The 27,148-nt window shown below is 44.7% G+C and overlaps 1 protein-coding gene across 1 annotated transcript in view; it reads left to right on the plus strand.

Annotated features, from left to right (window-relative positions):
- Positions 1-27,148, plus strand: part of SDK1 (sidekick cell adhesion molecule 1) — a 373,777-nt gene that overhangs the window by 333,538 nt on the left and 13,091 nt on the right. The window contains exons 36-42 of the mRNA XM_082064834.1: positions 8,434-8,549; positions 9,932-10,118; positions 11,182-11,319; positions 14,331-14,492; positions 15,693-15,818; positions 23,586-23,750; positions 26,346-26,483. Coding sequence (XP_081920960.1) covers positions 8,434-8,549; positions 9,932-10,118; positions 11,182-11,319; positions 14,331-14,492; positions 15,693-15,818; positions 23,586-23,750; positions 26,346-26,483 — 1,032 coding nt within the window. The remainder of the gene's footprint in view (positions 1-8,433; positions 8,550-9,931; positions 10,119-11,181; positions 11,320-14,330; positions 14,493-15,692; positions 15,819-23,585; positions 23,751-26,345; positions 26,484-27,148) is intronic.

Below are 27,148 nucleotides of genomic sequence, written 5' to 3' on the forward strand. Positions count from 1 at the left end.
AAATCTAATGTCAAGGCAGAAGGAAGCAAAGTCTAAGTGAGAGTCGTACTGCTGTCAAAGCAAGTTATTCTACCATATAGGAAAAGGAATTTTAAGAGACTGCACTGGAAAGCAATGTCCAGATTGAGACATAGATTTGATGGGCTTATTTGACACTTTTAATTCTCTGTTGACAATCCAGAAGCTCCCTAAAATGATTTGCAATGTTTTCATGCTGCAAGTAAAAGCTGAATGTGTGCCTCATTAACAGCTCGTTAAGTTGTTAATATTGGTCAAAAGCAGCCTTTGGTACAGCACAATGCTTTATACGGTGCTGCAACTCCTGCTTAGCTGTGGTTTAATTGCGTCTTTTTATGACATCTCAATGTAGGAAAGATGTTTCTGTCCAAGCAAAAATACCATTGGGTTTTGATCAACCGAGCTCGCTTATCTCCGCCACTGCTGCTGCTGGTGTGGGTGGCGTTGGGCTGCATTTGCCATGCGACATTTTGCTCGGATGATGAACTTCCATCTCACAAACCCAACAATTTGATGTCGATTTTTGGTACTGACTGCAGCCCAAGACAGAAAGGCTCTCCGAGCTCAAATTCATCACCAGGACTCCTTTCTTTGTTCTGTAGTGGGAGGGGTAGGACAAATTAGCTGTTCTGCCACTGTGTTCTATGGCCTGTGAAGAACCGAGTGCAGGGACATCCCTGCACAGTACACGGAGGGACGAGAAGCCTGATCGTGTATGCAAAGCCTTACCGAACTAACAGCACAGCTACTCTATTAAAAGCGAAGGAATTAACCTTCCTTTCAAAAACATGAGCAATCAGTAGTAAAGTAAAACGGACCATAAATTGCACTGGTAAAGAAGTAGGGAAGCCCCTGGCTGATAACTCATATTAAAGCAGACACACGCTGCAGTTTGAGTATTTCTTGACTTAAGGGTTATATTTGCAGCCAAATTTCTGTTTCCTCTAATTGTGCAGTCCTGCCCTGCTTGTTTTCAGTCATCCTGGGATATGTGAGCAAAATGCAGTAAGTATTTTCATATGGGTCTCAACTCCCGTGGTTTTGCCTCCTCTGCACGGCTTTGCTGTGAAGCCAGCTGTAGAGAAACACAGTTGGTTTTCTTTTCTGACATCTGTTTGCTGTATCCGTCGTCAATCATGGACCTGGAGGCATTTCAGGTTGCCTGTTGTAGACTGAAACCAAAAAAAAGTTGCAGCTTTTTCCTATGAAAGTAAGAATTAGCAATAGTGTAAAACATTTTGGCCACAGCAGCCCGGACACGGAGGGGGTGTGGGGGGGTAGGACCACAGGGATGAACTCAGGGATGCTGTGACTGCAGATTAAACAAAGAGAGAGAAAACTCTCACTCAGAGTCGAGAAAATGTAAATGTAATCTTTCTCTCCCCAGGAGCACAAGATCTCAGTCCTCCCTGGGCTTCCCTGACCCTTGCAATCTGTAAATCCCAAATTAATCCCTCGTGGGGTTCATCTCCCCAAACTTGCATTAAAGCCAAGTGAAAGGTTATCACGGTGGCAGATCTGACCTGCTCAGTTTGACTTTTTTCCAGTATGGCTTTTAACATTTGATATATGGCAAACGCCGTGGAGATTCACCCTAGTTATTTGGTATATTCTCTTGGCTTTAGTGGAGCATAAGGAGTTGTCGGTGCTTATTGGGCGTTAGTAGGTGCTGCCGTTACTGTTAGTGAACATTAAGCGGGTGCTTTTGTTGGCTGCCATGAACTTGTGGTATTATGATATTAGAGTGTGGGATTAACAAAATATAATGAGTAGAACATGACTATAAATGGAGGAGGAGGAGTCGTGGGGACCAGAGAGCCTGGGGGCATAGTCTGAAGTAGATAATTTTGCCTCTGTCTAACGGGTAAACTTTTTCAAGGAGGTTGAGAGCGGTACTTTCCAACCCGGTGCTTCTCGTAGGATGAGGCTGGAGTACCAAACACTCAGCAGATCTTCCCCATCCCTTGCACCCTTGAACAACCTTCAGCACCTCCCTGGGGGTGAATCCCGCTCTCAGCAGAGCTGGCTCTGCCCTCGCTTACAGGGCGTTCACACTGGCTGAGCTCTCCCAGCTTTAGCGGAGCTGTACCCACATTTGCATTGATGGAAGTGAGAAGGGTTTTAGCTTGTAGGGTTTTGCCTGGGTGTTTGTTTGCGCATACCTAATGCTTGTCAGACTCATGCTGTTCCTGCTCACGGGTCCGTCTCTGCTGACTGATGGGCTGCTTGCCCGTGTGTGATCATATCCTTGTTGACACAAAAGAAATAGAGGAAAAAGCTCTTTTTTTATTATTTTCCCCCTTCCTCCTTTAACCACCTGTATGCCCTTGCCAGAGGCAGCCTGACAGTTCCATAAGGGCTTTTCTTTTGGGCCAGGAGGTCTCAGTCCCTTGATGGATAATCTCAGTATGCAATGTGATAGCCTATTTTAGGTTTGTATTAACTAAGTAGAACTGTGGGCTTCAGCAAAAGAAAAGTGTTTAGTTTTTGTTTGCAGGCTCTATTTCGCAGTACTGTTCCATGAGATTTGCTTTGCTTGTAGGCATTGTAATGCCATCACAGTAACTTTTTCTGCATCACTCAGATTGTGCCCTGTCCCATGAAATCCTGGATTGCACATGGCTCATTGGGAAATCTCAACCCCAGACTGAATGATTAGTAATCACAGCAATAGTGTTTTCGCCACTGCTGGAAAAGATGGTGAGGGACAGGGTGAGAATTACTTCTGCTTGAGTCACTTGCCAGTTTATGAAGGTACTTCGTGAATAAGTCATATCCGTGGAGGTTTCCTCAGAACATGATTGCCTCCTCAGTTCAAAAAACGGCATCGGCAGATAACCTCCTAAAGTCTGGGTCTGTGGAAAGGATGCTCCATTTCTAGCCCTTGTTTCATATCAATGTTCTTCCAATACGTGCAGTGAATGTCATCCCTCCCTCTTTCCTCCCTCCACCCACACCTCCCTCTCACATCTCTGCAGATGCTGAACACATGCATAGTCAATGTTGGGAAGCTTCCCAGTGCTAAGCAAAGAAGCTGGGGATGTTACATTTGGGTATCATTTGCAGCTGTTTTTATTCATGCTTTTTCCTGACCATAATACCCTTAAAAATTTGATGGGGTAAAGCACAGCTACTGTACTAAGTGTAGTATACAAGGAGAGGGCCAAGTGTTTGCCTACCCAGATAATATGGCAGCTATTCTCTTTCTCCTCTCCACCCCTTCTTCTCCACCAAGGTAGGTTTGCCTGTTTGTCTTCCTATTTCTGCATTGATTAGATTCTGCTCCCTCTTGATCAGTGTTCTTGAGGGCTCTTCATTTATTGACTTCCACTGGTGTCTTGTACATTAGGAAATGTTTCAGTTTCTCTTACACTGATCTATGCAGCCATGTAAATTAACACATATATCACACAAATCAACATCCCTGAAAAAAAGGGTCAATTCCTATTAAATGCTGGTTATTTCTACCTGCACACACAGTGCACAAACACACACACACACACCCCAGCTTTTGTCATGTGTCTGTTTGTCCCACTGCATCTGAAATACATCAGAGCAACCCCAGAAAGTGCAGTCCTTGGAAAAAGTGTGTACATCCACCACAAAATGTAGCTTAAACCAGCCAGAAATTGGTGGGAAACATCTTTTACATTCTAAAAATAGTTTGTGCTGCATTGTCACAGCAGAGAGCAGCTTCGCAGTAGCTGTTTTTGAAGCACAATTAACTAATTGTTATTGAACTCATCAGCATCATTCACGCAGCATTCCTGATGGCACAGAGGTACTGCTGCACAGGGGAAGCGGTCCTCGCTCCCCCCTCTTTTTCCCAGACTCTGTAAGAAAATGGCCAATAAACACTGAACATTTTTCTCTCAAGCTGCTTTGCCTTCATGGGAGTGACTGCAAACATCTGCAGATGCACCTCTACGTTCTTTCTTGGGAGGTATCATCCTTCCCTCCCTTCTCTAAGCCCATACTGCAAGGAGACCCCTTGCATTTCGCTTTGCCCATTCTGCAATCGGTCCGGCTGTTTTATCTTGTGACCTTCTGTTTGTTGTGTTGTATTTGGCTTTTATAATCCACTTAACGGTTGCTTATCTACGCCATAACTTGAGGGCAGTAGCTGCGACGGGAGAAGAAACAATCTGTTTTCCGTGCCACTGCAGGGAGAGAACTTCTATATGGTGAGGATGGTTTAGGCTAGACATGAAAAAAGAAAAAAAGGAGTTACTCTAAGAGATATTAAAATAAGGATGCGCTTGCAGAGTTTGTGTGGGGATGGCAGGGGAATCCGGAAAGAGGTCAGTGATGGAGATGACACAAACATCGGAGCGGCCGAGCCGAATCCCGGTGTGATGCAGGATGGATCTCTGAGCCCTCTCCAAATCCTTTCTGGCTCTATTTTCCATGACCGTGTGTGTCAGGAACCCGGCTGTAAACTTTGGAGCTTCTGCGTGTGCAGCATTTGTCAGTACATGCTGCGTCGAATATTGCTGTGTCTTCTCTCTTGTTGTTACTCACTAGGTAGATAAGATTACAGCTGATATGTCAGAACATGCTGCAACCACCCCTCCATTATAATGTGTAGACATCCAGATTAGAGGCTTTTTAGGCCTGGAGCTGCCTCTTTGTTATGTGTTTATGCAACACATTGTGCAATGAGATTTTGGCCTCTAGGTGCTAACACCAAAATGCAAATATATTGATTACTAGGGAATAAAAGCAGGCATGTTCACAAAAGCATGCTTTGATGAACTGGGGGGGAAATGCTTGCCAGATACAAAAGGATCAGAGGTCTTTACAAAACAGAAATTTGCTTGGGATTGTTTGGAACTGTGGGATCAAGCTGATACACAGAAAATCTTCAATCTCTTTCACTGCATTTTTCTCCTCGCTTTTGCCTGCGTGTTTATGTAAATGGCACGAGTATCGGGAAATCTTGTCCCAGACTTGTCTATGAATTTCCTGACATAATATTGGCATTGTAGAAACAATTAGAAAGTCAGTAGAGGATAAATCCTTTGCTACCAAGAAGCTGGAGCAGAAGGAAGAGCACCAAGGAATGCTTCATGAAGAGTTCTTACATTTACCCAATGAATCACGAGGATTTGTAGCCTACCTGTGCTACAGAGCATCGTGGCAACTGTCACAAAGAAAAGGAATAGGAGTTTTGTCTTGATGAAAAGCTCTCGGTGCCACACAGCCCAGAGAGCAAATATCCCAAGCAAGCAGCGAGAAAAACTGAGGTGAAGCTTCTGCTCTGCACAGAGCTGCGGTGCGGGCAAACCTCCCGGGATTTCAGCACCTTCTCTTTAAAGGTTATAAGCATTTGCAAGCTCAAATTGACTGCAGTGTGAGCAGAGGCTGTTCGGTACGACTGGAAATTGAGGGCAGTGCTTTGTTTAAATGTGGATTTAGATGTGTAACTTTATTTGCGGGCTCTCTTTGACTCTCTCTTGCATTTCCAGGTAGATTTATTGTCTTTACATGATCCTGCCAACATCATCCCGGTCTGAGGATGTCATTATTTTTCTACTAATTGCTATACAACCTGCTCAGCCTTTCTCGTTTTTTTGGCTGAGGGCGAGTTTCAAGGAGACAATCTCAAAGGTGAATTGAAATCAGATAAGGAAAGAAATGTTTATAAATATCTGCATGAGATTCCAAGGCAAGGTACGTGCACAGAATTAGACTTCATGAATACATACAGCTTTTCTTCAGGAAAAGTGAAACGCTTTCCACCTGCCAGGAGCTGAGTTTGGACCCTCAGGGATCTGTATCACTCCTGCTATAGTTGATAATGTCACTAACACCTAAAGCAGTGTAAGGTATGCAGCTTTAACCTTGCTTTTCATGTATTCGTGATTTCAACGGCCATGAAAAAAATCAGAGCTCAGTAATCTTGAACTGCATTCCTAGAAGGTAAAAGGCTTTTGAATTCACCTTTAAAATGCACTTGTTTTTATTGGCACAGGCTGTCTGCACATTCAGGGAATAGTTTGGGCTTTCAAACAGGTAGAGTCTTTGGGGATGCGTTTCTTTCTTTTTAAAGTATTTCATTTCACCCTTAATGTAACGTGCTGTCTGCACAGAGCCACATCAAGCGTCAGCAGCACTTTTCTGCTGTCCCTTGCTGTCAGCAAGAAATCTGTGCTTAGAACAGGAGGGACACATCAGCCTTTGAAAGTTGAACAGAGGGACAGATTCACAGGGCACGAAACCAAACAATTTGCATCTCGCCGAGGCTCTGGGGTAGCGAAGAGAAATGTCTTTTTTCCGCAACGTCTTTTTTTGTTTTTCCTCCCATCACATTTTCCGCCACCGTGCCAGCAGAAGTGCAGCTCCAGCAGCGAGCGTGTCAGTGGAGAGCGATCGCTGGCAGTTTTTAACCATTGTGTTTCTCAGTCGCGCCGCAGACGGGGTTTGGGGAGCGCGGTGTTGTTCTGGCTCCTCTTGGAAGCGGCGATTGTTGCAGGCTGGCACATGGGATCCAAAGACAAATGTTGTTGTAGGTGCCGCTTCAGACCTGGGTATTGAGAGCACTTTGAAGCTGTCAGCTCAGGACAGGCAGTAGTGCCACTACCTTGAAAGAAAATACATAGCTAAAAGTGATCCGTTTTCTTCTGTGATTGTACATATTCCCGTTTCCCTGGGCGCGTCATCATCTGTAAATCTCCGAGGTGTATTTTCAGGTTTCTACTGTGCGATCAGTTTGGCCTCGCGCTCTGTGTGCTGTTAAAGACTCAAAACCTTCAGACTTTTGGTTCTTAGCACCACACTGCACTGAAAGCGGCCGGCGGCTGCTCCCGTCGCTCCTCCAGCAAAAGGGAGAAGACGGGGCAGCAATTAGACGAGTGCATCCCTGTGAACCAGCTGTATTTAGTAAAATACATGGTGGCCATTGTCACCTCCTGCATTCGCTACATCCAGCCAAAAAGGAAACAAAAAACCTATAATAAATAGTTTCAACTGTGCACTGGAATAAAGGCTATTTTCAATTTTGCCTTTCACGTTTTAATTGTACAGCAATAATTTTGCAATAGAGTTGCCGATGGCAAACAAGCAAAAGACATTAACTTTATTTATGTTTTGGATTATTAATGTGGCTGTTAAAATTCCTCCAGTTAGTTTTGATTGAATTGTTTTTTTGTGCGATTCTGTCGTTTAATGGAGCGGTAAATAAGAATTTCTGATAATGAGCCCAAGCATCTGTCACAACAACCTGGCGCTGGTTATTAACATTTCCATTAACGGCAGGGTGGGCAGTGATAATATGGAAACCACACAGTTAGAACAAAATAAATAGTTGGTGTCAGGCTGAGTGGGTGTTAATTACTATTTTATTTTATAACTCTGGGGGGAGGGAGTATTGGTAGAAAAGTGTGACTTATGAAGGTCATTCTGTCTAAAGAAAGAAATCTCCAGAGGTACAGATAACCAGGGCTATCTGACTCGGGTAGTGAATGTTTTATCACTTCTATTTATGGCCCATAAAGGGGCAGAGAGAAGAGATGCAGCTTTCTCGGTGGTCTGGGTGAAGGCTACGGCACCGTGAACATGGAGAAAGGAGAAGAGTACCCTTTGCCCTGCCTTTCTCTCCCTACTGCTGGAGTTTGAACAGGACACGCTTGGGCACCTTTTCTGTAAACAGAACATGTGCTGTTTTGTTAAGACCTGCTGGAGGCAGAGACAGCGGGTCTGGAACACAGACCGTCCTTGCGGCCGCTGGGGAAGAAAATCCACCTGCACCAAGTTGGATCCCGACAAAGGGAATGATAGTGTGACCCAGGTGCACTCAAAGATTAGTTTTCTAGCACAGCACAATGCAAAGAAGAAACGCTGTCAGGATCCAAAGAGGGCCAGCATGTGTATATGAAGGTATAATCAAAGCAGAGCTAACAAGCAGCAAGCTAGAAGTCGTTTTGTCATACATAAAATATTGGTTGAATTGATTAGCATCTGACTGGTTTTGGAGGTAATTTAGGCAGTATCGTGGTCCTAAGTCTCGGAGCGTTGCAAATGGGCTGTTGTAAAGGTTTGCTGCGGAACGGGAGGCCGGGCTGGTGGTGACAAGGGGCTGCCGGGGACTTGAGGAGCGGTGGGTCAGACACAGTCTGCCAAAGGCAAGCCCCGAACGGTACCGTCGAATGGAGACAAAATCCGCCTTTCTTTTCCAAAGCCGCTGGCAAGATTGAGTTGATTCGTTGTCTAACCCAGTTTGTGTGGGAACACAACCATGTCCAGAGGCTCAGTCCACGTCTGCTGAGACTTCCCGGTGATACAGACACCCCAGGGCTGACGCTGGTGGCGTAAACAGAGTCCGGCCTGGGTCCTCCCATGAATGGAAAACTGCAACCTGGATGTGAACTAGTTCTGCTTGTCTCTCTTAATTCTTCTCTCCTCCTTTCTCTCTAGCACCAGCACTGGCCCCGCAGAACATCCAAGTGAACTCCCTTTCTGCAAGCCAGCTGGAGCTCACCTGGGACCCTCCTCCTGCCGACAGCCAGAATGGGAACATCCAAGGCTACAAGGCAATCCTCCCGTTTCTCCTGGTTGCATTTATCTTGCTTGGCGTTGCTGTGACTTGCGAGATCGCTCTGCAAACTGCAGTTGCCCTCACTGCATAAGGCAAAATTAAACCAGCGTTCAGACTGCAGTATGGAAATGGCACTAAGTCCCAAAATCAAAAGAATGAGATTAGGGGGAAGAAAAGGCAAAGTATGTTGCTGTTTGTGGAGAAGGAGAGCGTGGGGAAGCAGGGTATGCAGATAAGGAAGCAACTCCACTTATGCAGGCAATGTATCTGCTCCAAAAAGCAACAGACACACAAGAGCTAGGGGCAAGGAATGTATTGAAGAAAATTAACTGAGCTTTCTGTCTATAAAATATTACAAACCAGTAGGAAAAGCAGAATTTTCTCCAAGCTATTCTTTCATTTCCTTAACTTTAGCAAAATTAAATCATAGTATTAATTGCGTTTGGTTCATAGGAGATGAGCACGTTGCAGAGGCATGTTGTTTAGCTTTTCCAGCATGAGAATGGACCCTCGGAGAGTGGAAATGGGCAAGTCTACAAACACTGGAGCTTGGCTGGGGTTCAGTGTCTGGCTCTGCCTCTCTCCATGAATTTAGGTCCATAAGCGAAGAAAAGCCAAGCCAATGTGAATAATCTGGCATCCTTTCTTGGCAGTAACAGGCATCCTTATATATCAATTCATGTTCTTTTCCTTTTGTACGTATATAGATGGCTCTAACAGCTTGGCTTGTAGAGCCAAGGTGGAGTCTTGCCTTGGCTCGTTCCCTGAACTTTCTGGCTTGCTTTGGCCGGTTGTAATGCTCTTGCTGCCAGGCCTGTAAAATAAGTAGGGCTGGCACCACTTTTCCTCTTGGAAAGGACTTGTCCAAAGCCTAAATTAATGGCAACAGGATAAAAATTACGTAAGGGAAGAATAAGGAAAAGTACCTCAAGGAACTTTAAGGAAAGGCTTTATTACCCTTTTCAGGAGGCCATTTGCATAGCTGTCCAGTGAAGACAAAGGGTGAAACCATTGTGTGCGTGTGGAGCTGAATTATGGAGCATCGTATCAGGATGCCGGTGCTGACAGGCAGCTCGCATTTCAGGGAGAATTTAAAAACTGACCTCTCATCGGTGAACTCTGGCAGCTCTTATCTGCTGTCATTAGGCCATATTCTTCAGTCTGGTTTTGAGTGATGTACTCAGCTTCACAGTCTCTAGACTTGAGGGAATTTGCCAAAGGAAGATAAAAAATGGGGCACGTGGTGAAAAGCATTAGTATCCCATTTAATGTAGGAGTCCAGAGCAAGACTGCACCATCTTGCTGATCTTTTATCCCTGCGATGCCCAGCTATTTCCTAGGCGTAGGATGTACTAAAACATCTCACTGTCTCAACAGATTTATTACTGGGAGAGCGACACCCAAAACGACACGGAGAAGGTGAAGGTCCTTTTCCTCCCGGAGACAACAGTCCGGCTCAAAAACCTGACCAGCCACACGCGGTACATGGTCTGCATCTCCGCGTTCAACGCGGCCGGGGACGGCCCCAGGAGCAGCCCCTCGCAGGGCAGGACACACCAGGCGGGTACGGGACCCTCGTCTTGTCTCAAAGCACAGACTGGGTGATGACCAACACATAACTGGGCAGTCGGTGAAAGGGAAATGGGTGCAGGAGGGCACTGGTGGTTAGATTTAATTTTTGGATGGGTCGTCACATCGCAATGGCCTTGGGGGGCTGGGGGGGAAAGGAATCAAATAAGTGGACTATGGAGGAAAGGGAGTGATACAGCAGAAATGAGGACAGGCAGAAGGACCAATTCCTTCACAAGCTGGTCCAGAGGGAAGCTGTCTGTGGGTCTGTTTCTGGCCTCTGCTATCACACCTGAAAATCCAAAAGAACTTGTCCCCCGTGGGAATTCCCCAAACAGTCCTGTGAGGGAAATATTGCACTTTTTATCATAGAATCGTAGAAATGTTTGGGTTGAAAGGGATGTTCAAAGGTCATCTAGTCCAAGCCACCTGCAATAAGCAGGGATGTCTTCAGCTACATCATATTACTTAGAGCCCTGTCCAGCCTGGCCTTGTAATTCCTCCTTGTTTGTTTGTTTTAATGATTTTATTTTTCTGAAGCAACCAGTCAGCCTGAGCTGTCCCATGGGCACAACCATGGTGGGCGAGCTCCAGCGCAGGGTGAAAGCGATGCCCTTGGTGGTGGCTACGAAGAGAAGCGTTCACCCAGACTGTGCGCTCACGTCGCACCCTTCCGTCCTTGAGCCCTGCATTTTAGCTTCTGCAGCACGTTTTCACCAAAGATAACGGGGAATAACAAACGTTAAAATCCTACAACCATTCTGAAAATCAGCAGCTAGAGAACTTTGCAAACTTAGTGTCCCTGTGAGAGTCTTTCCCTTCTGCATCCGATCCCTTCACTTGCTCCTGAGGTTCAGCTTTGGAGATGAGCAGCTGCTTTTCTTAAGACAGGCTGAATTTCTGATTGATTACAGGACATTTGGGTACAATTGACAAATCCCATTCTCAGCTTGTTTCCTTTAGATTTAGGCTGGGCAAATAAAGCAATGTTTTATAATATATATGTATATCAGATTGACTACTCCTCCTGCAATTCAATCTCTTTGTAATCCTTTCAGCACCCAGTGCTCCCAGCTTCTTGGCGTTCTCTGAAATCACTTGCACTACACTCAATGTGTCTTGGGGCGAGCCGACAGCAGCAAATGGAGTCCTGCAGGGTTATCGAGTAGTCTATGAGCCTTTGGCTCCCGTCCAGGGTAAGAAAGACCTCCAATCATACATATTCATGGGGAAATGACAGAAAAGCACTCTAGTATCCTTTATCTCTGCCCAATTTCCTGCTTGTTCCCTGCCATTTTCCAAGAGAAGCCAGGTGGCAGAGGGTAAGTAAAACAATTCTGCTTTTGCCAAAACCGCTCAGCAAACTATAATATTGTGGAATATAGCTTTTGTCTGTCCTCTCTCATTTTCTTGCACAAACTGTATTCTGTGTGATTTGAAAAGTCATTTTACTGCCATCGTTACCTGGTACGGGTGAAGAGGAAACTCAGCCTAAAAGTGCCTGATTGTCTCCCCACATCGTGCTTTGAAATTGCTGACTAGGCTCCATCCCAGAATAGTCGTCAGACACATTTGTGTCGCTTATCACATCAAGTGTCACTTCTGCTATCGCAAAGCTTGCCCGGGCATCAAATGTGCTAGTCATCACTGTTACCACTGCCGCTTTTGACAGGGGAGAATAACTGTGATCGAGATTTAGTTGTATCTGTTTACACAGAGTTTTCCAGCAGCATTTTTAACCCAGCACTAGATTTTAAGCTCGACCGCAACAATGTGGTGGCCACAAATGTTTCATTAATTTGCCAGAACAGCAGCAGAGAAGGATTTGGCAATTTCTCTGAAAACAAATGTAAATTCATCCCAAAGGTGAATTAGAAAAGATTACAAAGTTTGTGCTGATCTTATTAATATTCTTATATTCCTGGTAGATAGCCAATAGTTCAATAGGATGTCCAGCTATGGCAACGTGACAACGGGGAGAGTAATTTCAGCCATTGCCAATCCATTTTAAACTCTTATCCAAAGAAATAAGAATATCAATCACTTGGATTTGCTGCTTCTGTAAGGAATAAAGGTCCATATTGTCTCAATATCCATGTCTCATGCACTGATAAAGTTATATTCAGGATTGAAAACATGAGAATAAAAGCACTCTCAGCCTGTCAAGTCTGAGCACAAAAAGCTAATGCAGAAAGCATTTCTAATTCTGACCAAGAAATGTGCAGAGGGTGTGCAAGAGGTTTGGGCTGTTGGGGCATTTCCTGCCTTTTATTCATTCCTACACAATGTTTAAGAATACATTTTTTTCCCCTGAAAATATGAAAGTGTCAGAACGTGTTTTCTCTGTATGCATTTGACTTAACAGCCTCACAATCTTTGCTTTCTTTCCTTCTCTTCCCCACCTCTGCCTGTGCTGTCTGACTCCAGTTCGTCTCTCCTTCCTCCCCCCGTAGATTTCTGATGCGAGCAGGGAGGTTATGGAGAGCTTGTCCTCACATTCTACACTTTTCCCTAAATTTATTTTCCAGTTTCTACCTATTTGCTCTTGTGCAAACGTTCTTCTTTCAGTAAACATGTTTATTTTCCCACTATTGTAAGTAAGCCTTCCCTCAACGCCATAATTTTCCTCCAATAGAAAAGCCATGTTCCTTTATTTAGCGAGCAAGGTAAAGCCAAACCCGTTCAAAGATGGAGCACATAATGGTGCGGAATGCTGGGGACTCTTGGCGCTGGCAGGTTTTTCCCTGCATATTTACACCCATTTGTGGTCTTTGGCTGAGCATCCTCACCGTTATGACACCTCCTGCCTTCCCATGCACAAACCACCACTTAAAACCTGCGGATTTTGCAAAACTTTCTAGCAGCGATCTGTCCTTTAGCACAGTCTTCTCCCTGCTTGACCTTTTCTTGTTTAAGCTTTAGAGTGTTATGTTTTACACAACCATAGACAACAAAATTGCCCTGGAGGCTTTTTTAACAGTTCCTTTTTTATGGGATGTAGCTTCAAAATGACAAATGCTTCCTGATTTGTCTCAGAAAAATGAAATAGTACACCTAGGGAAGGAGGAAGCACTTTTACTGCTTCCTCATTAACCAAGGGAAGATTCCCTGAGTTATAAATTGTATCTGGGAGAAAGCGTTGAACAGAAATTGCTTGGACATTACTCTTTATTTAACTGATAAAACCTGAAAGACACAGCTTGATTTGCATGAAATCAGCATCTGGATTGAAAACCATGTTCTTTCTGCATTTTTCTGGAAAGATAAACCAGCAAACAGCCTTCTCTACGGGAAGAAACATTCTCCTGTTTCCTAGTTTCTTGGTTTGAGATGTGTTATGTACATCTACAGAACCAGAAAAAAATGCCAAAAGGACTCTGTAACTTCTAACTTTCTGTTCTGTAAAATTTTGTATGGATCAAATTCTTTCCATTGGCTTCCTTTTAGAAAACTTAAGTGGAAACTAGGAGTTTTGGTTTTGTTTTGAAGTACGCATTGTCAGTCTACCCTTTATGTTGCATTGAGAACCTAAATGTAAAAGTGAGAACCTTGTTGAGGGAAACAGCACTGATTTTAATTCACCCATGTCAGAAAAATTCTTAGGGAGGGAGTAAAGTGCAGCACAAGTCACGACTTCAGCCTTGTCCCAGCTAATTGTGCTTTGATTGCATCCCTGGCGGCAGCGGCATTTATACCCACAAGTTACCTGTGAGATATATTAATATGTCCTTCATTCTGCATTCACTTGGTGATGGTGGAAATGACAGGACAAGATGAAAGGGAAGAGCCTGGCCCTCGTTTCCTCCTGCAGGGAACGTTGCGGGTGACTTGGCAAAGCAGCAGTGGAGAAGCGCTTGCTTAGGAAGCCGCCTGCAACATGCAGTCCTCTTCGTTTACCTCCTCCTTTCTTCCCAGAATAATTAGTGAAGTTGCATGTAGTCTCTTGGTAATTTCCCAGTTGTGTTGTAAGGTTTTTTCCTTGTCAGTACCCACTTATCAAGCTTAAACTCTAATTATACTTATCAGTGCTGAAAATTGGCTATTATCACTACTTAAACTCCTGCTAATTGTAAGAAATACTTTCTTAGCAAACTGTTAGATAATTTTACTTCCCATCTAGATGTAATAAGCTCCACTTGATTTCTTTTTTTTTTTTGCATTGCAACCTTCTCTTATTTCTTTTTCTATCTCTGTGTGGCTCTTCCAGGGGTGAGTAAGGTGGTGACTGTGGACATTAAAGGGAACTGGCAACGCTGGTTGAAGGTCCGGGATCTTACCAAGGGCATGACCTATTTATTCAGAGTGCAAGCCCGAACGATCGCCTATGGACCTGAACTGCAAGCCAATGTCACAGCTGGGCCAGCAGAAGGTAAGTGGAGCCATAAAACCGTGTCACAAGCCAGATCAGTTATACAAACATGGTCCAACAGCGGGGAATAGTGCACTCAGGGCTTAACATTAATTTCTAAGCCAAGGAGAAGTGGGGACACAGGAACTCAGGACATGATTCAGTGCATTTTGCAGCTGCCCGTGAAAAACATGTTTCCTTTTTTCCCTGAAATCTAGAAATTTGATGTGAATAAACAAAACAGTGTGAATAAATCACAACACAAACGGGCTAGCCAGGGATTTCAAAGCTGCAGCCTGACAGCACGGTGCATAATTCTGACTGTTCTGCTCTGCGATGGAGTCAGAACTGGAATAACTGGCGGAACCAGCAGAGATTCCTGGGTGTAAAACCAGGAAGAATTCACAATTACTCTCTCCAGACACTTTGGCTTATGGGGAGAGAGAGGTCTGCAAATTTCCTGATATGTCAAGAGGGGCAACAGGCTGAACATCAGCGTTCCCCGCTTGGTTTAATATCTGTACAGAAAGAGATGGTTTTCTTATTTGATTGTTGATTTCGATAAACAGATAATCTAACAAGGAAAATGCCCTGCAATGATAGCGGCCTGTCTGGTAAATCACAGAGCCCCGGTGCAATGGTCGCTGTTCTGATTTTTGCTGCTTTTCCAGCTCAGGGAAATATTTGCTCACTCCATCAGAGCCATGTGTGGTAGTTCCACCCTTCTGGGTGCCAGCAAGCTTTCATTTCATCACAGAACCCTCCACAGCTGGTATCTGGGACAGCAGCACTGTGGATCCGCAGTGTGATTCTCATGCCCTGCCATAGACAGTATAAAGCAGGAGTCCTCTCTAAACGTGGCCGTGGCATCTTCCCAAGCGAATGGGGCAGGTGACTGTCCCCACGAACCTCTCCCTGAAACTCGGAGGCTGGTTTCACCTCTGAAGTCAGAAATAGCAGCGGCGATGTGCAAACACTGCAGATATGCTAATGGTTAAAATGAGAGTGTTTTATTAACACAGGCACCTGTAAAACCCAGCCGTTGATATGTAACTGCTGGTACTAGAACTAGTGAAAAATCAATAGGCCGTTGAGCTGGTTTATGTTGTGTATATGTTGACCAATAGTTCTAGATACTTTTTTCCACCTGTATCAGCAGAAGAAATTAATACTGCAGCCTGTGATGCCGCCACCATTTGCTATTCTCATGTCATCCTTCAGGGTCTCCCGGCTCCCCTCAAGAAATTCTGGTGACAAAATCTGCTTCTGGGGTGACGCTACAATGGACTGAGGGAGATTCAGGAGAAAAACCCACAACTGGGTACATTATAGAGGCACGACCCTCAGGTAAGCCCTGGGAAATACGGAGAGCTTAGTGTCATGAGCTCCCTTCCTTCAGTCCATCCTGAAACCCGTCCTGTGGTGGAGAGGTTGTTTGACATCCCAGTAACATAATGGGATTTTGTGAGAGAATGCTGTCGCCAGCCAGTATTAAACCATTGCTGCTTTATTATGTGGTTTAGCAGATTTTCTTCTCTTTAGCAGTAGTCACAGAAAATTACCCTCGGTGCTCTGGCTTTCACTGTACTACTAGGCTTGTAAATCATCCAGCTGATGAGCTAATATAGTTAATAATTAAAACTCGCTTAAATGCTTACAATATCTTTCATGTGCAAGGATCAGTAAGTACTTGCAAACTGTATTTTGAGGACCGCAGATAGAAATCTGTCCTCTTCTGCAGCAGAGTACAGCAGCTAATTACTGTTTTACTGTTAATAACACGGCGAGCACTTCAGCACCACGTACACATCACCTTCCCTATTTGTTCTGCAAGGAGGGCGTTGGAGGAGGAAAAGAATCTCCTCATCACCACAGTTTTTCTTGGTGCTTCCTCAGAGCTCCTTTGCTTCTGGGATTTGCTTCTTACTGAAGCTTCTCTCTGCTTTTTACAGAATATTTTCCTAGTTGGACAAGGTCATTTTAAATGTAGATGTATGCTCAAGCCTGTTTGCAGCCTCTCCCAGCTTGGTACCCCTTGCAAATTCAATAAACACACACTTTCTGGTAACCAAGTCATGAAGAAAAGGCGGTAAATGCTGCCAGACCCCTGTGTAATCTCACTTGATAATTTCCCTGCACGCTGACAGTGAACGTTGAGAACCATTCGCCCAGTTCAGTGTTGCAGCTGGTGATGCACCTACCAGATACTTGTTTCACGCAGGCCGTGTTTGAATGTCATGATGTCAAAAGCTTTGCTGAAGTCAGGATAGATGATGTCTGCTCTTTCTCCTCTATTGACAAGGTCTACTATCCTGTCACAGAAGGAAATTAGACATGATTTATACTTGACATATCCATGTCGGCTGCTTGTTCTTTTTTATCTTCTAGGTGCTTGCACATTACTTGATTATGTATTGATTAAATGAATGCTTACCTGTTTGAATATAAAAGATCCTAACTGTTTCTTGTATGTTTCTTGAATGTAAGGTTGCGTTTAAAACCAATTATTTTAATTGTGTTCATCCAGACCAGTAACAAAAGTGTTCCCTGCGTTTCTATGGCCATCACTTGAAGATGCAGATTTCCATATTTGCATCTGATAGAATTTGCTCTGTTTTGGGGCTCTGCTGTGACCCTAAAAGGTCTTTGTAATTTCCACCATTTAACTTGACAATTATTTTCAAAACAAAGTGAAGAAAAACGTGTACCTTCTCAAAGCACTGGAGTTTCTCGTAGCAATCAAGAGGATTTTGGTTTTTTATTAGAGGCGTGACACTGCCGTACTTCTATTACATCAGCTTATTGATTTCTGCCCTTATTTCTTCATAGGTAAAAAAATAACCTGTCGTATTTGGAACAGCTTTGTTTAGATAGCATGTTTAACCAAAGCTGTTCATTGAGGATCACTTACCAGCTAACATTTCCCCAAGTGGGGTTTTTTGAGTAAGAGTATTTTATAACAGAGAGAGGCCTGCAGCCCACGTACAGATTGTCTGCGAGCTGGAAATTCAGCTCGTGTGAATGGTGACGTTGCAAACTCATCCGATGTTCCTGGGCTTGTCTCACCATTGGATGTGAACAAAGATTTTACAGTTTGTGGCTAAGGCTGTACTCCTTTTGAGTAGGAAGGAAACAGGCCCTCCAGGGCAGGTCTGAGCTGCATTAACCTCGGGTCACTCCTACTGGCCCCACTCCACTGATCCGGGGACCACACAAAAAGGTGTTATTCTCCTGCTTTTGCCACCTGACTGTTGAGGCATTTAATTCCTCTTCAGATTATTTTAATCCTATTCATGCTGCTGTAGCAAATGAACTAGGCATTTGTATGCTGGATTCTCATCCTTCGTTCTGGTTGCAGCCGTAGGAAGCGTGAAATGTGATCCAGGAGAGGAGACGGACTAATTGGAACGTTTGCTTATGTCACTCAAGCATTGGTTTCCTTTTCGTGCTGCTTTTGCTCCTCATCTCTGCACAGAGGGGTTTGAAATCTGAATTACAAGCTTAACAAAAGCAGGGAACTAATTCCTCCTGTCAGGGCTGGTCATTCAGAGCAGCTTCTGTTTTAATATAATTCTAAGAAATTTCTTCTGCATGTTGATTTATATGGGTAGTAGAGCATGGATTGGAGCAAGTTTTGTTTTTAAGGAGTTGTTGTCCACGAGAGGAGCAGTTGACTTGTGCCCTTCACATAAAATCAAGGAAGCAGAAGATATTCATCCTTCTGAGATCAAAAAAGGGGCATCGAACAGACAGATGAAAAGCTTTAGCTTGTTGCCAATATTTAAATGCAATACCACTACCTTAGTGTTTCACATCTCAAGTGTCATCTATTATAGGCCTCATTACCCCAAAAGTTAAATGCTGTATCATCTCATTTTCCCTGCTGTAGCTCCCTGCCAAGACTCTTCCGTCAGAGTAAGAGGGCGGCTTTCTGTCAGAAATGGCAAACCCTACCCCCCGTGCTCCCTTCCCTTTGAATTTCTCGTTGCCCTGCTGTGTCTCCCAGGGCTCCGGCTGCCCTGCTGGGTTTCGCAATGGTGGCAGCAGGCAGCTGAGATTGTTCATTTGATCTCCCTGTTTCTCTCCTGGATTTATGGAAGGTGACCGGGCTGACTACCTCCTCTGCATTTGAATGTACTCAGGCATGGGGATGGAGCAGGCAAACCGATATTTTTTCCAGAGTGATCTGTGCTGGAGGAAGACATTACAGAAACAGAAGAGTCTTTCTTTTCCTTCAGCTTCTCTACCCCCAGAGCAATGGATTCCAATTTTTGTGCATTACAAGAAACACAATTAAGCAGCCTCTGTCACTGCCACCGTGAGCACTCCCTGGACATCAACTAGGCTGGATAAGGAGTGGGTATTAGACTGTGTCCTCGGTTTTTACATAGAGGGTCAAAATCAGAAACGGCATGATGATGACAAGGTTCCCAATGCTGCCGGAGGGAGTGGAGAAGCTGGTTTTGCCCCTCTTGTCACCCCCATTGCCACATCCAAGGCTCCTCTCTCCAGACTGTGCTTTACTGGTGGGCACGTGGCATGTAAGATACTAAGCAGTCACACAGACATTCCTTCCCAGTTATCCCCTATCTAAAAAAGCCTCTGAACCAGGACAAGCTGATACAGATTTCTTCTGCTGCTTCCTCTTCCCATGGTGTGCTTTGGATTTTTTTAGTTTGCTTTTCCCAAGCAGGAGATGACTTAAGCTCAGTGGGAGGGAATTGCGTCTTAACATTCTTCAAATTAATAGTGTTTGTAGCCGTCTGGCTGGCATGAACATACCCATTAAACCTCACATCAGCCACAAATTGTGAGCTTAGGACACAGACAAGTTAGGAAAGTGTTTGCTTTTGCTCCCCAAGATGATCAGTTCTGTGAAGGCAATAGATGTCTGGAGAAAAACCCATCTGGTTGGAGTGGGGATTGTCATCCCCAGAAATGCTGGTTTTCGCTTCCCACACCCCGAGGGCAGATCTCACTTTAGTTTCCTTTCTGGTGTCTTGAGTAATGTTTTTATGTTTTCTTCCTTTTCTGTTTACTTTTAAATAAATGAGGGAGTGCAGTGTCAAACATGGACACAAACCAGCAAAAGTCAGTAAATTTGAAGTGAAGGGTGCAGCTGCATTGCTGGTATCTGCCATGGGGCCTTTGGTTTGCTTCTGCTCGAGAACGACTTGTCGAGGCTGACAGTTTGTCAGCCTTCACTTCCCATTCTTGTCCTTTCGCTAGTCTGCATGATAATCCAGCCCTTTGCCTCTGACAAATACAACCACATTTTAATTTTGTCCTGTGTAGGAGGGACACTACGCGCATTCAGCCAGTCCTTAACTCTCAGCAGCTTCTCCCTTCATAAACCTCCTAATGTGTAATTAGGAGGTTTTATAGCACGGCTCTCCACTTATTCCAAGAGGGGAAGGCTCGGATAACTGACAGCTTTCCATCTTCCCAGCACAGCACAGCGGCTGTTTGTTAGTGGCCTGAGTTAGCAGAGCCGGGAGCCTTCGTTACCGACTGTCAGTTTTATTCAGCGTGGAGATCCCGATTAATTGTCCGTGAAGCCAGGCTGGCCTGGGGGTGCCGTGCGTGGCCAGAGCCCGTGGGGCTGGTGCTGGGCCCGGAGGGTGGTTGGGGCAGCCTGGACATCGTGTTTGGTCGGCGGTGGTTTCACCTTCCCCTGTCATTCGGATCTCACCGCGCATGGACCTCACTCCGAAATTGGATGGGGAAGTCAGGGCTGGGGGGTGAAGATCAAATCTCACGTCAGCAGGAAATAAGGTTGGGAAAGGGTCTGGTGAAGCATTTGAAGGAACAGGAAGCAAAGAAAAATTAATATTTTTGAGGAGCCCTCCCTTTTCCATCAGACAGGCCTTTTTTAAGCCCCCGAGTGCCCAGTGAAAGCCATATGAAATGAAGAAAGAGATGTTATTGAAGGAAAAGCATTTGCAGCAGTACCCCTGCATTGCTGCTGCCAGCTGTGCCAGCTGTGCCGCCTCCTTCAGGCATTAACCGGGATGGGCTGGGACTGGCTGAGCCTCGCGCCTCTGTGCAGGAGTCTGGTGTTACAGACCTTTGCTTTTCTTGACGGTTTCTTTGAGTTAATACGCAGTTGATATCCCAACCACGGCATGTGCATCTTTCTTCCTTAAACTGGGTGGAAAATACTGTGTACAGTGTACTAATGATTTTCTACCGAACTTTAAGGCAAATCTTTGCTGTCATAGGTGACCTTCTAATGAATTCTCTTTCAGCTGAACTTCTAACATTTAGAGCAAACCTGGTTTTGAGGGGTAGGGGAAGAGATGCAGTGAATGAATTCACAGGCTTGTGTTTAATATTTAATCCCAAAGCTCACCACTGAACTAAAACGCTTTTTTAGTTTGGAAATATATGATTGTGATCTCTGTCTACTAAAAGGGACCTGAATATTCCAGATGGAGAGAAGATAAATTAATTGGGGCTCTGGAATTCCTGTGAGACAGGAGTCCCTCCAAAGAAACGTCTTTGCTGCCCCACGCCATTGCCACCATAGCCAAGGGGACAGACATGTGCACATGCAATATCTTCCCAACTTATTGCAAGCTTTACAGAGTGATTAAATTAGCACTTCTTGGTCTGTTGGGTATTCTGCACTATGCACCATAATAGGTTTGAGTAAATGAGTGAGAAAGTGCATGTGTGAACAGTTGCGTTTGTTGCAATGAGCGTCGAACATTCATTTTTATTGTTGCCTTTTCTTCCACCATTTAAGTGGCTTTCAACACAAACAAATTGCTTTTCAGACAATCCACAATGGGCTCAAATTCTCTTATTGCTGTTTACAAATGTGTTTATGAAAGCTCAGGCAATTCTAGCAATTATGGCAATATTTTATGGTCTGAGATGCATCTTCCTCGTGTTGTTGGTTGCAACAATCTAACTTTGAAAATGCATCCCTCACTCCACCCTCTTCAGAGAAACTAAATCCCAAACTCCCTTTTTATTACCTTGTAAGTTGATGTGGTAGAAATAATCTCGCCTTCTATTGCCTGCTAAAAGGGAAGTCAATATTTTATCTCTTGTTTTATAGCCATTGTAATATCCAACTAATACATAACAATGGAACATTATGATAACTTCATTATACTCTGATCATGCTGGTGAGTAATATATTGGTCTGAATTTTAAGCATGACAGAAAAATTACCTATTTTTACTGTTCTTCGGTATTTCTCAAATGTAGCTGAAACAATACATTTCAGCCTGCTTTTTGCATCCGCCGAGACTGCCAATCCTCATGATCAGGAACGATGTAGTTTGGGGGTTGTTAGTCATTGTGTGTGTCGCTAGACGTGCAGCACGGTACAAATTACTGAGCCAATATTTACTGATGCCAAAGTTAAAACATTCACATGGAAACGCACCTGCAGTGTTAATCAATCCATCTTTGCTGCTATTCCCCGTTGCACAGAAATAGGCTGAGGGCCAAATTTTGCTCTATTACACCAGCACAATTCTGGAGTCACTGTGGTGACTTCGATTAGTCTACAGTCAAGTAAATGCAAATTAAATGAGAACAGATTCCGGCCTTTCATTGCCGCAGCAGAACAAGTCGCTGAGGGTAGTGCTGCTGGCTCCTGCTTTATTGTTACCTTGATAACACCTCAAGCTACAGAAGTCATGCTGGTGCTCGAATCTCACAGTGCAGAGGGCTTTTCCTTCAAAGCAGGCAGCTCCCGCGCTCGAGTCAAATCTACCCAGAGGTTATCATCATGTTCCTATTGCTGTGGGACATGCAGAGAACAATAGGCCTTGCTCGAATAGCTTTGATAACTAAAAGTAGAAGCCCAATGGGATACTTGTGAGGTCAGATCTGTAAAAGCTACATGGGCTTAGGCTAGCTGAGAGTTTGCCCCCATGCGTAGACAGTAACTCCAGTTTGTCAGCGAAAGTGCTGGGCACCAGTTTTTACTAAAAAGCCATCCCTTCGGATTAAAGTGGGATTCCTGCGCTGAAAATTATTGACTGACATTTTTAATTATAGTTGGTTTTGTTCTTACTGGTAGCAGCGTCCATCTTGTTGAAAGTTCTTTCCATTGTAGTGAAGTGAATATAAGATTATGGGTTGGATCAGGGAGCAGAATGGTGCTTGGTGAGGGTGTGCATCAGGATCAATGTCAGTAGGGCTGTTGAGAACTGAGATTACCCTACTGAAACAGTCTCATCAGGATTTCATCTATAAACTTTGAGAAGTTTATAGAATCACAGAATCATTTTGGTTGGAAGAGACCCTCAAGGTCATTGAGCCCAACCGTTAACCCAACAGTGGCACTGACCCATGTCCCTGAGAACCTCATCTCCGTCTGTTCAACCCCTCCAGGGATGGTGACTCCACCACTCTCTGGGCAGCCTCTTCCAACACCCAACAGCCCTTTCTGGCAATAAATTTTTCCTAATATCCAATTATAATACAAACAAAACCTGTTTCTGTTTAAAGAAGCATGGCACAGAAGCGCGGTGCCTGCGGTCTCGCTCTGCGGGCTGTGTCACGCTGTGGGCCAGCACATGGGAAGGACATATCACCACTGATATTCTGAAGCAAGCAGCTCTCCAGTGACACCAGTCTGCCAAGCACCAGTTCACATAAGGCCACAGTGCTTCCCGTCAAGACCCAAATCTTTCAGTAGTTTGCAAAGCCCAGCCTACACACCAGGATAGATTTGCAGTGTAAAACCCAGCCGGAACCTGTGCAATCAGGGCTCATTAATGTAGCAGGTTGCTTTGGGTGTACTTACCCTGTCAAAGAACAGGCATGGGGATGCGGTGACATTACCTGATGAGGAGGGACCCAGATGGCTGGCAGCTGCTCCAGCCAGCTCAGGTCACTGTGAGTGCTGCTGCAGCTTTTAGAGGAGACCTCTTCCATCTGGGCTGTTACAAGCCCCCCATCAGGAATAAACGCCTTTACAGATGGGGTCTTTCAGGGCGTTCTGACATTTGTGTGTATCACTGAGCAGCCTCCAGGTAAGTGTGTCCATGGGCTCTGGTTGAAACGCACGATTAATGACAATTTTTTTTCAATGGGCAAAAGTGTCAGCTCCCGCGGTTCATGCCGTTTCTCTCCCTGGTGCTCTTGTAGACGAAGGACTGTGGGACATGTTTGTGAAGGACATCCCACGCAGTGCCACCTCCTACACGGTCGGCCTGGACAAACTCAAGCAGGGTGTGACCTATGAATTTCGGGTGGTCGCAGTCAATGAATTTGGCTATGGAGAGCCAAGCATCCCCTCTGTGGCAGTATCAGGTAAGCATGGAGTTTTTAAAATCTTTTCCGGTAGAATTTATTGGGGTTGGGAGGGAGAAAGAAGAAAAAAATATACCAACCCAAATTCCCTAGTTGCAACAAATAATCAAGGGCAACTTGTTTTCACTTCTTTTAGGATAAAACCAAAGTAATATAGCAGCAAATCAAGGCTTGTTACTACAGTGTGCTTTACTCTCAAGAGGAAAACTGTATTTGTGTCATTTTTAAGTTAGACAAAGAATCTTCTCAGGAATTTCAAGAGTGTTTTAATGGAAGTTCTTTTCCTAAGACTAATTTGCACGATCTACAATTAATTTGCTTTTTCTCCTTTCCTCTCCTAGTCTGTTGTTTTGTTTACTTTGCTTCCTTCTTTTTATTCCCAGGGTTCTCCGATGAACATTTTCTGTGCTGTTTTGTATTTAGCTCTCAAAAATATAAAAGTGTGGTTTCACTAAATTATTCCTGGTATCCTGGATGCTGGCAGTTCCAGTACGGTGTGATGCCTCCAGTCCCCCTCCATCAGAGCAGCTCCTTGGTGATGCTCCCGGGCTCTTCCCACCCTCCTTGCTCTCCTGTGCTTCTTCCCTGTAAACAGGGTCTGTGGCCTTAAACGTGCTTCCAAAATCCCTTTGAGCAACCCAGCACTCTGGTTTTCTGAAGGAACTTCAAGACCTCACAAAGCAAATTCCGCTCAGCTTTGCCGTGTCTGGGCAGCTCGAGTTCAAAGCCCTGTTATGAAGTGGGAGATCTTGCCTGGTGAAAGCTTTGCTCAGGTCTCCTCTTACCCTTTGCAGAGACAATTGTACTCCAGGTTGCTTTTGAGCAATAGGTTTCATCCTTGGTGTGTCAGCAAATAGAGGAATGAAAGAACCTGATAAAGTGGCTTTGTGATTCAAAATTCTGGAGAGTCCTGAGAAGCTGGCAATGCTCCAGCTTCTGGAGTGGCTTTTATCTCTTTGCTTCTCCAGTGAAAAGCATAAACACCATTCAACAGCTACCCAGCAGGCAAGAGTAGTAAATGCTGCTATCGCCATCACAGCTGCGTTTGTCCTTACACAATTAACCACTTAGCCTGTGAGAGCCGTCTATGGATTGTGGTATGAGTGCTACCCTTGCTTTTCTCCTTCAGGACAAGGGCAGACACAACTCACTTCAAACACCAAGAGTCAGTGTTTTTCCTATCCGTGGTTTCACAGAGGCTCTAACACAATGTAAAGGGTCAGTAATCATGTCAGTCTTCCTTTTCCTGGATGACATTATTCCTCTGAAGCGCAGCATGCAGCGCCGTCTGATGCTTTTTATAAATAAACCGCTTGTTTGTAAGTTCTCCACTTGAACAGAACTATTTAATTCACCTCCTTTTGATGCTTCAGTGTTCGTCTCAAATTGCTGCATGAAAGTAAGAGGTTTCCATTGAGATTCACAGTCGTAAAAGTATAAAGCATTTTAGGCTGGCCACTTCAGCTAGCGCAGGGAGGTATAAATTGCACTGAATCTGCTCAGCCCAGCATGGCTTGTGCAGTTTGCCTTTAGGACTTTATTGGCCTGGACTGGCCTCCTAGCAAACACAGATCGTGGCTACTTTTCACTGCTGCAGAATACCCGGTGATCTGGAACAAAATTGAGCTCATATCATCAGGCTTTCAGCAGACTTGTGTTTAGATTCAGGGCTCAGGGCAGTTGGGGAAAGAGAGTGTTCAGTGATAGTCAGGGGTTGGGTTGAAGTTGATCTCCTGGCATCGCCCCTTCCTACCAGGTGTTCTTCTGCCTTATGGACTGCAGGGAAATTCTATACAACTGCTGGCAGTAGCATTTTTTCACAAAGCTGAAGGATGCTGACAATAAGAGTAACACCACTAGAAAATAACATTACTTATTACTTTAAACCAAGACTGGCAAGATAACTCCAGAAAGGGGAAGTTACTATCATTTTGTGTCTCCAATTGAGGTCAAATGGGGTGAAATTACTTGAGACGGCTCAAAACCTAGGGGACTGAGTTGATATCCATGTACTGCACATCAGGCTTGGCTAAGCTGATGGGGAAACAGGACAGAGTAGCAGTGCATGTTGGAAGTTGGAGTTAATGGAGGTGCTGAAAGACACTGAACTAAGTGTACTTTGTTCCCTGGCGCTAGCTGTATTTTTCAAATAGCCACCGAGCAGCATTTTGGCGAGGCAAGCCTCTTAAAAAGTGGAATAATCGTGGGTCATGACAGGTATATTAGTGGTTCCTTTGACCCAGGCAGTATTAAGCACACTGCAGTAGTCAAGGAATGCAGATGTGCAGAACCGTGGGAAGAAACCTCCGTCTCTTCACTTGGTGGTAACTTCTGAGCGAAGGGGTTCTGGAGCGCGGCTCTGGGTGTGTGAAAGGTGCTTGTGGAGATGCTGGAGCTGTGATATGCTCCTGTTCTTCTTGCCTTCTGAAGTGTCAGCAAACCTCTGCAAAGTCGGATTGCCCAGTACAGCGTGTTGCCTCCTTTGAACACCTCTGTCTCCTGAACGGTATTACAGATGCTGTGGGGCAGAAGGGGATATTCTGAGCGAGCATAAATAGAAATTGTTATTTGGGGTTTTTTTTTTTGCTCTTTCAGCACAAACAGAAACCCCTTTCTACGAGGAATGGTGGTTTCTGCTGGTGATGGCTCTCTCAAGCGTGATCCTCATCCTCCTGGTGGTGTTCGCACTGGTTTTGCATGGCCAGAGCAAGAAGTACAAGAACTGCAGCACAGGTAAGACGTTGACTCCGTGCTGTGCACACACTCTCGAGAGCTGTGGGAGTTAGAAATGCCTTCACTTTGAACCCCTGATGTCAGCAGCGTGGACACGGTAGGTATTTTGTTTGGCAGAAGACTCAGATCTTTTTACTGTTTGGCTTGGTGGAAATGGCTTTTGCCCACAGCCATACTGGGCAAAGAGTGCCTGATCTTACCAGGTTTTGGATGCTAACCAGCCATGGGCTTGGACAGGACAGCGTCTGGAAGTCCCAGAGACAGCAGCAAAAGCCAAGGAGTCTGGGTCAAATGCTTGGCAGAAGACCACAAAAAATGAATGAGCTGAGACTTCATTTAGCTTTGTCATCATTCCCTGATAGATGGGGAAAAGGGGAAAGATTCTGCTCTTCCATAGCTGTACCCAAATATTCTAGGTCTGTATGTGCAAGGACTAGATCACAAATACTTAATATTAAATAGTACCCGGTGTCTGGCATTCATTCCCTAAGCCAAGCTGCACTTGCTGGGCTGGGGGCCAAGCAGGCAGGAGGTGTCTTGATTTTCTGGACCTGGTGGACTTTAAGCTTTGAATTTTCCATTAGTCACAATTTTTACTAGTCTCCATTCTGAAGGGAAACGGGAGCAACCCCCGCTCTACAACTAGGAATGTTAAAATAGTCACC

This window comes from Streptopelia decaocto (assembly GCF_964273445.1).
Source record: "Streptopelia decaocto genome assembly, chromosome: 13".
In the NCBI taxonomy this organism is placed as follows: Eukaryota; Metazoa; Chordata; class Aves; order Columbiformes; family Columbidae; genus Streptopelia; species Streptopelia decaocto.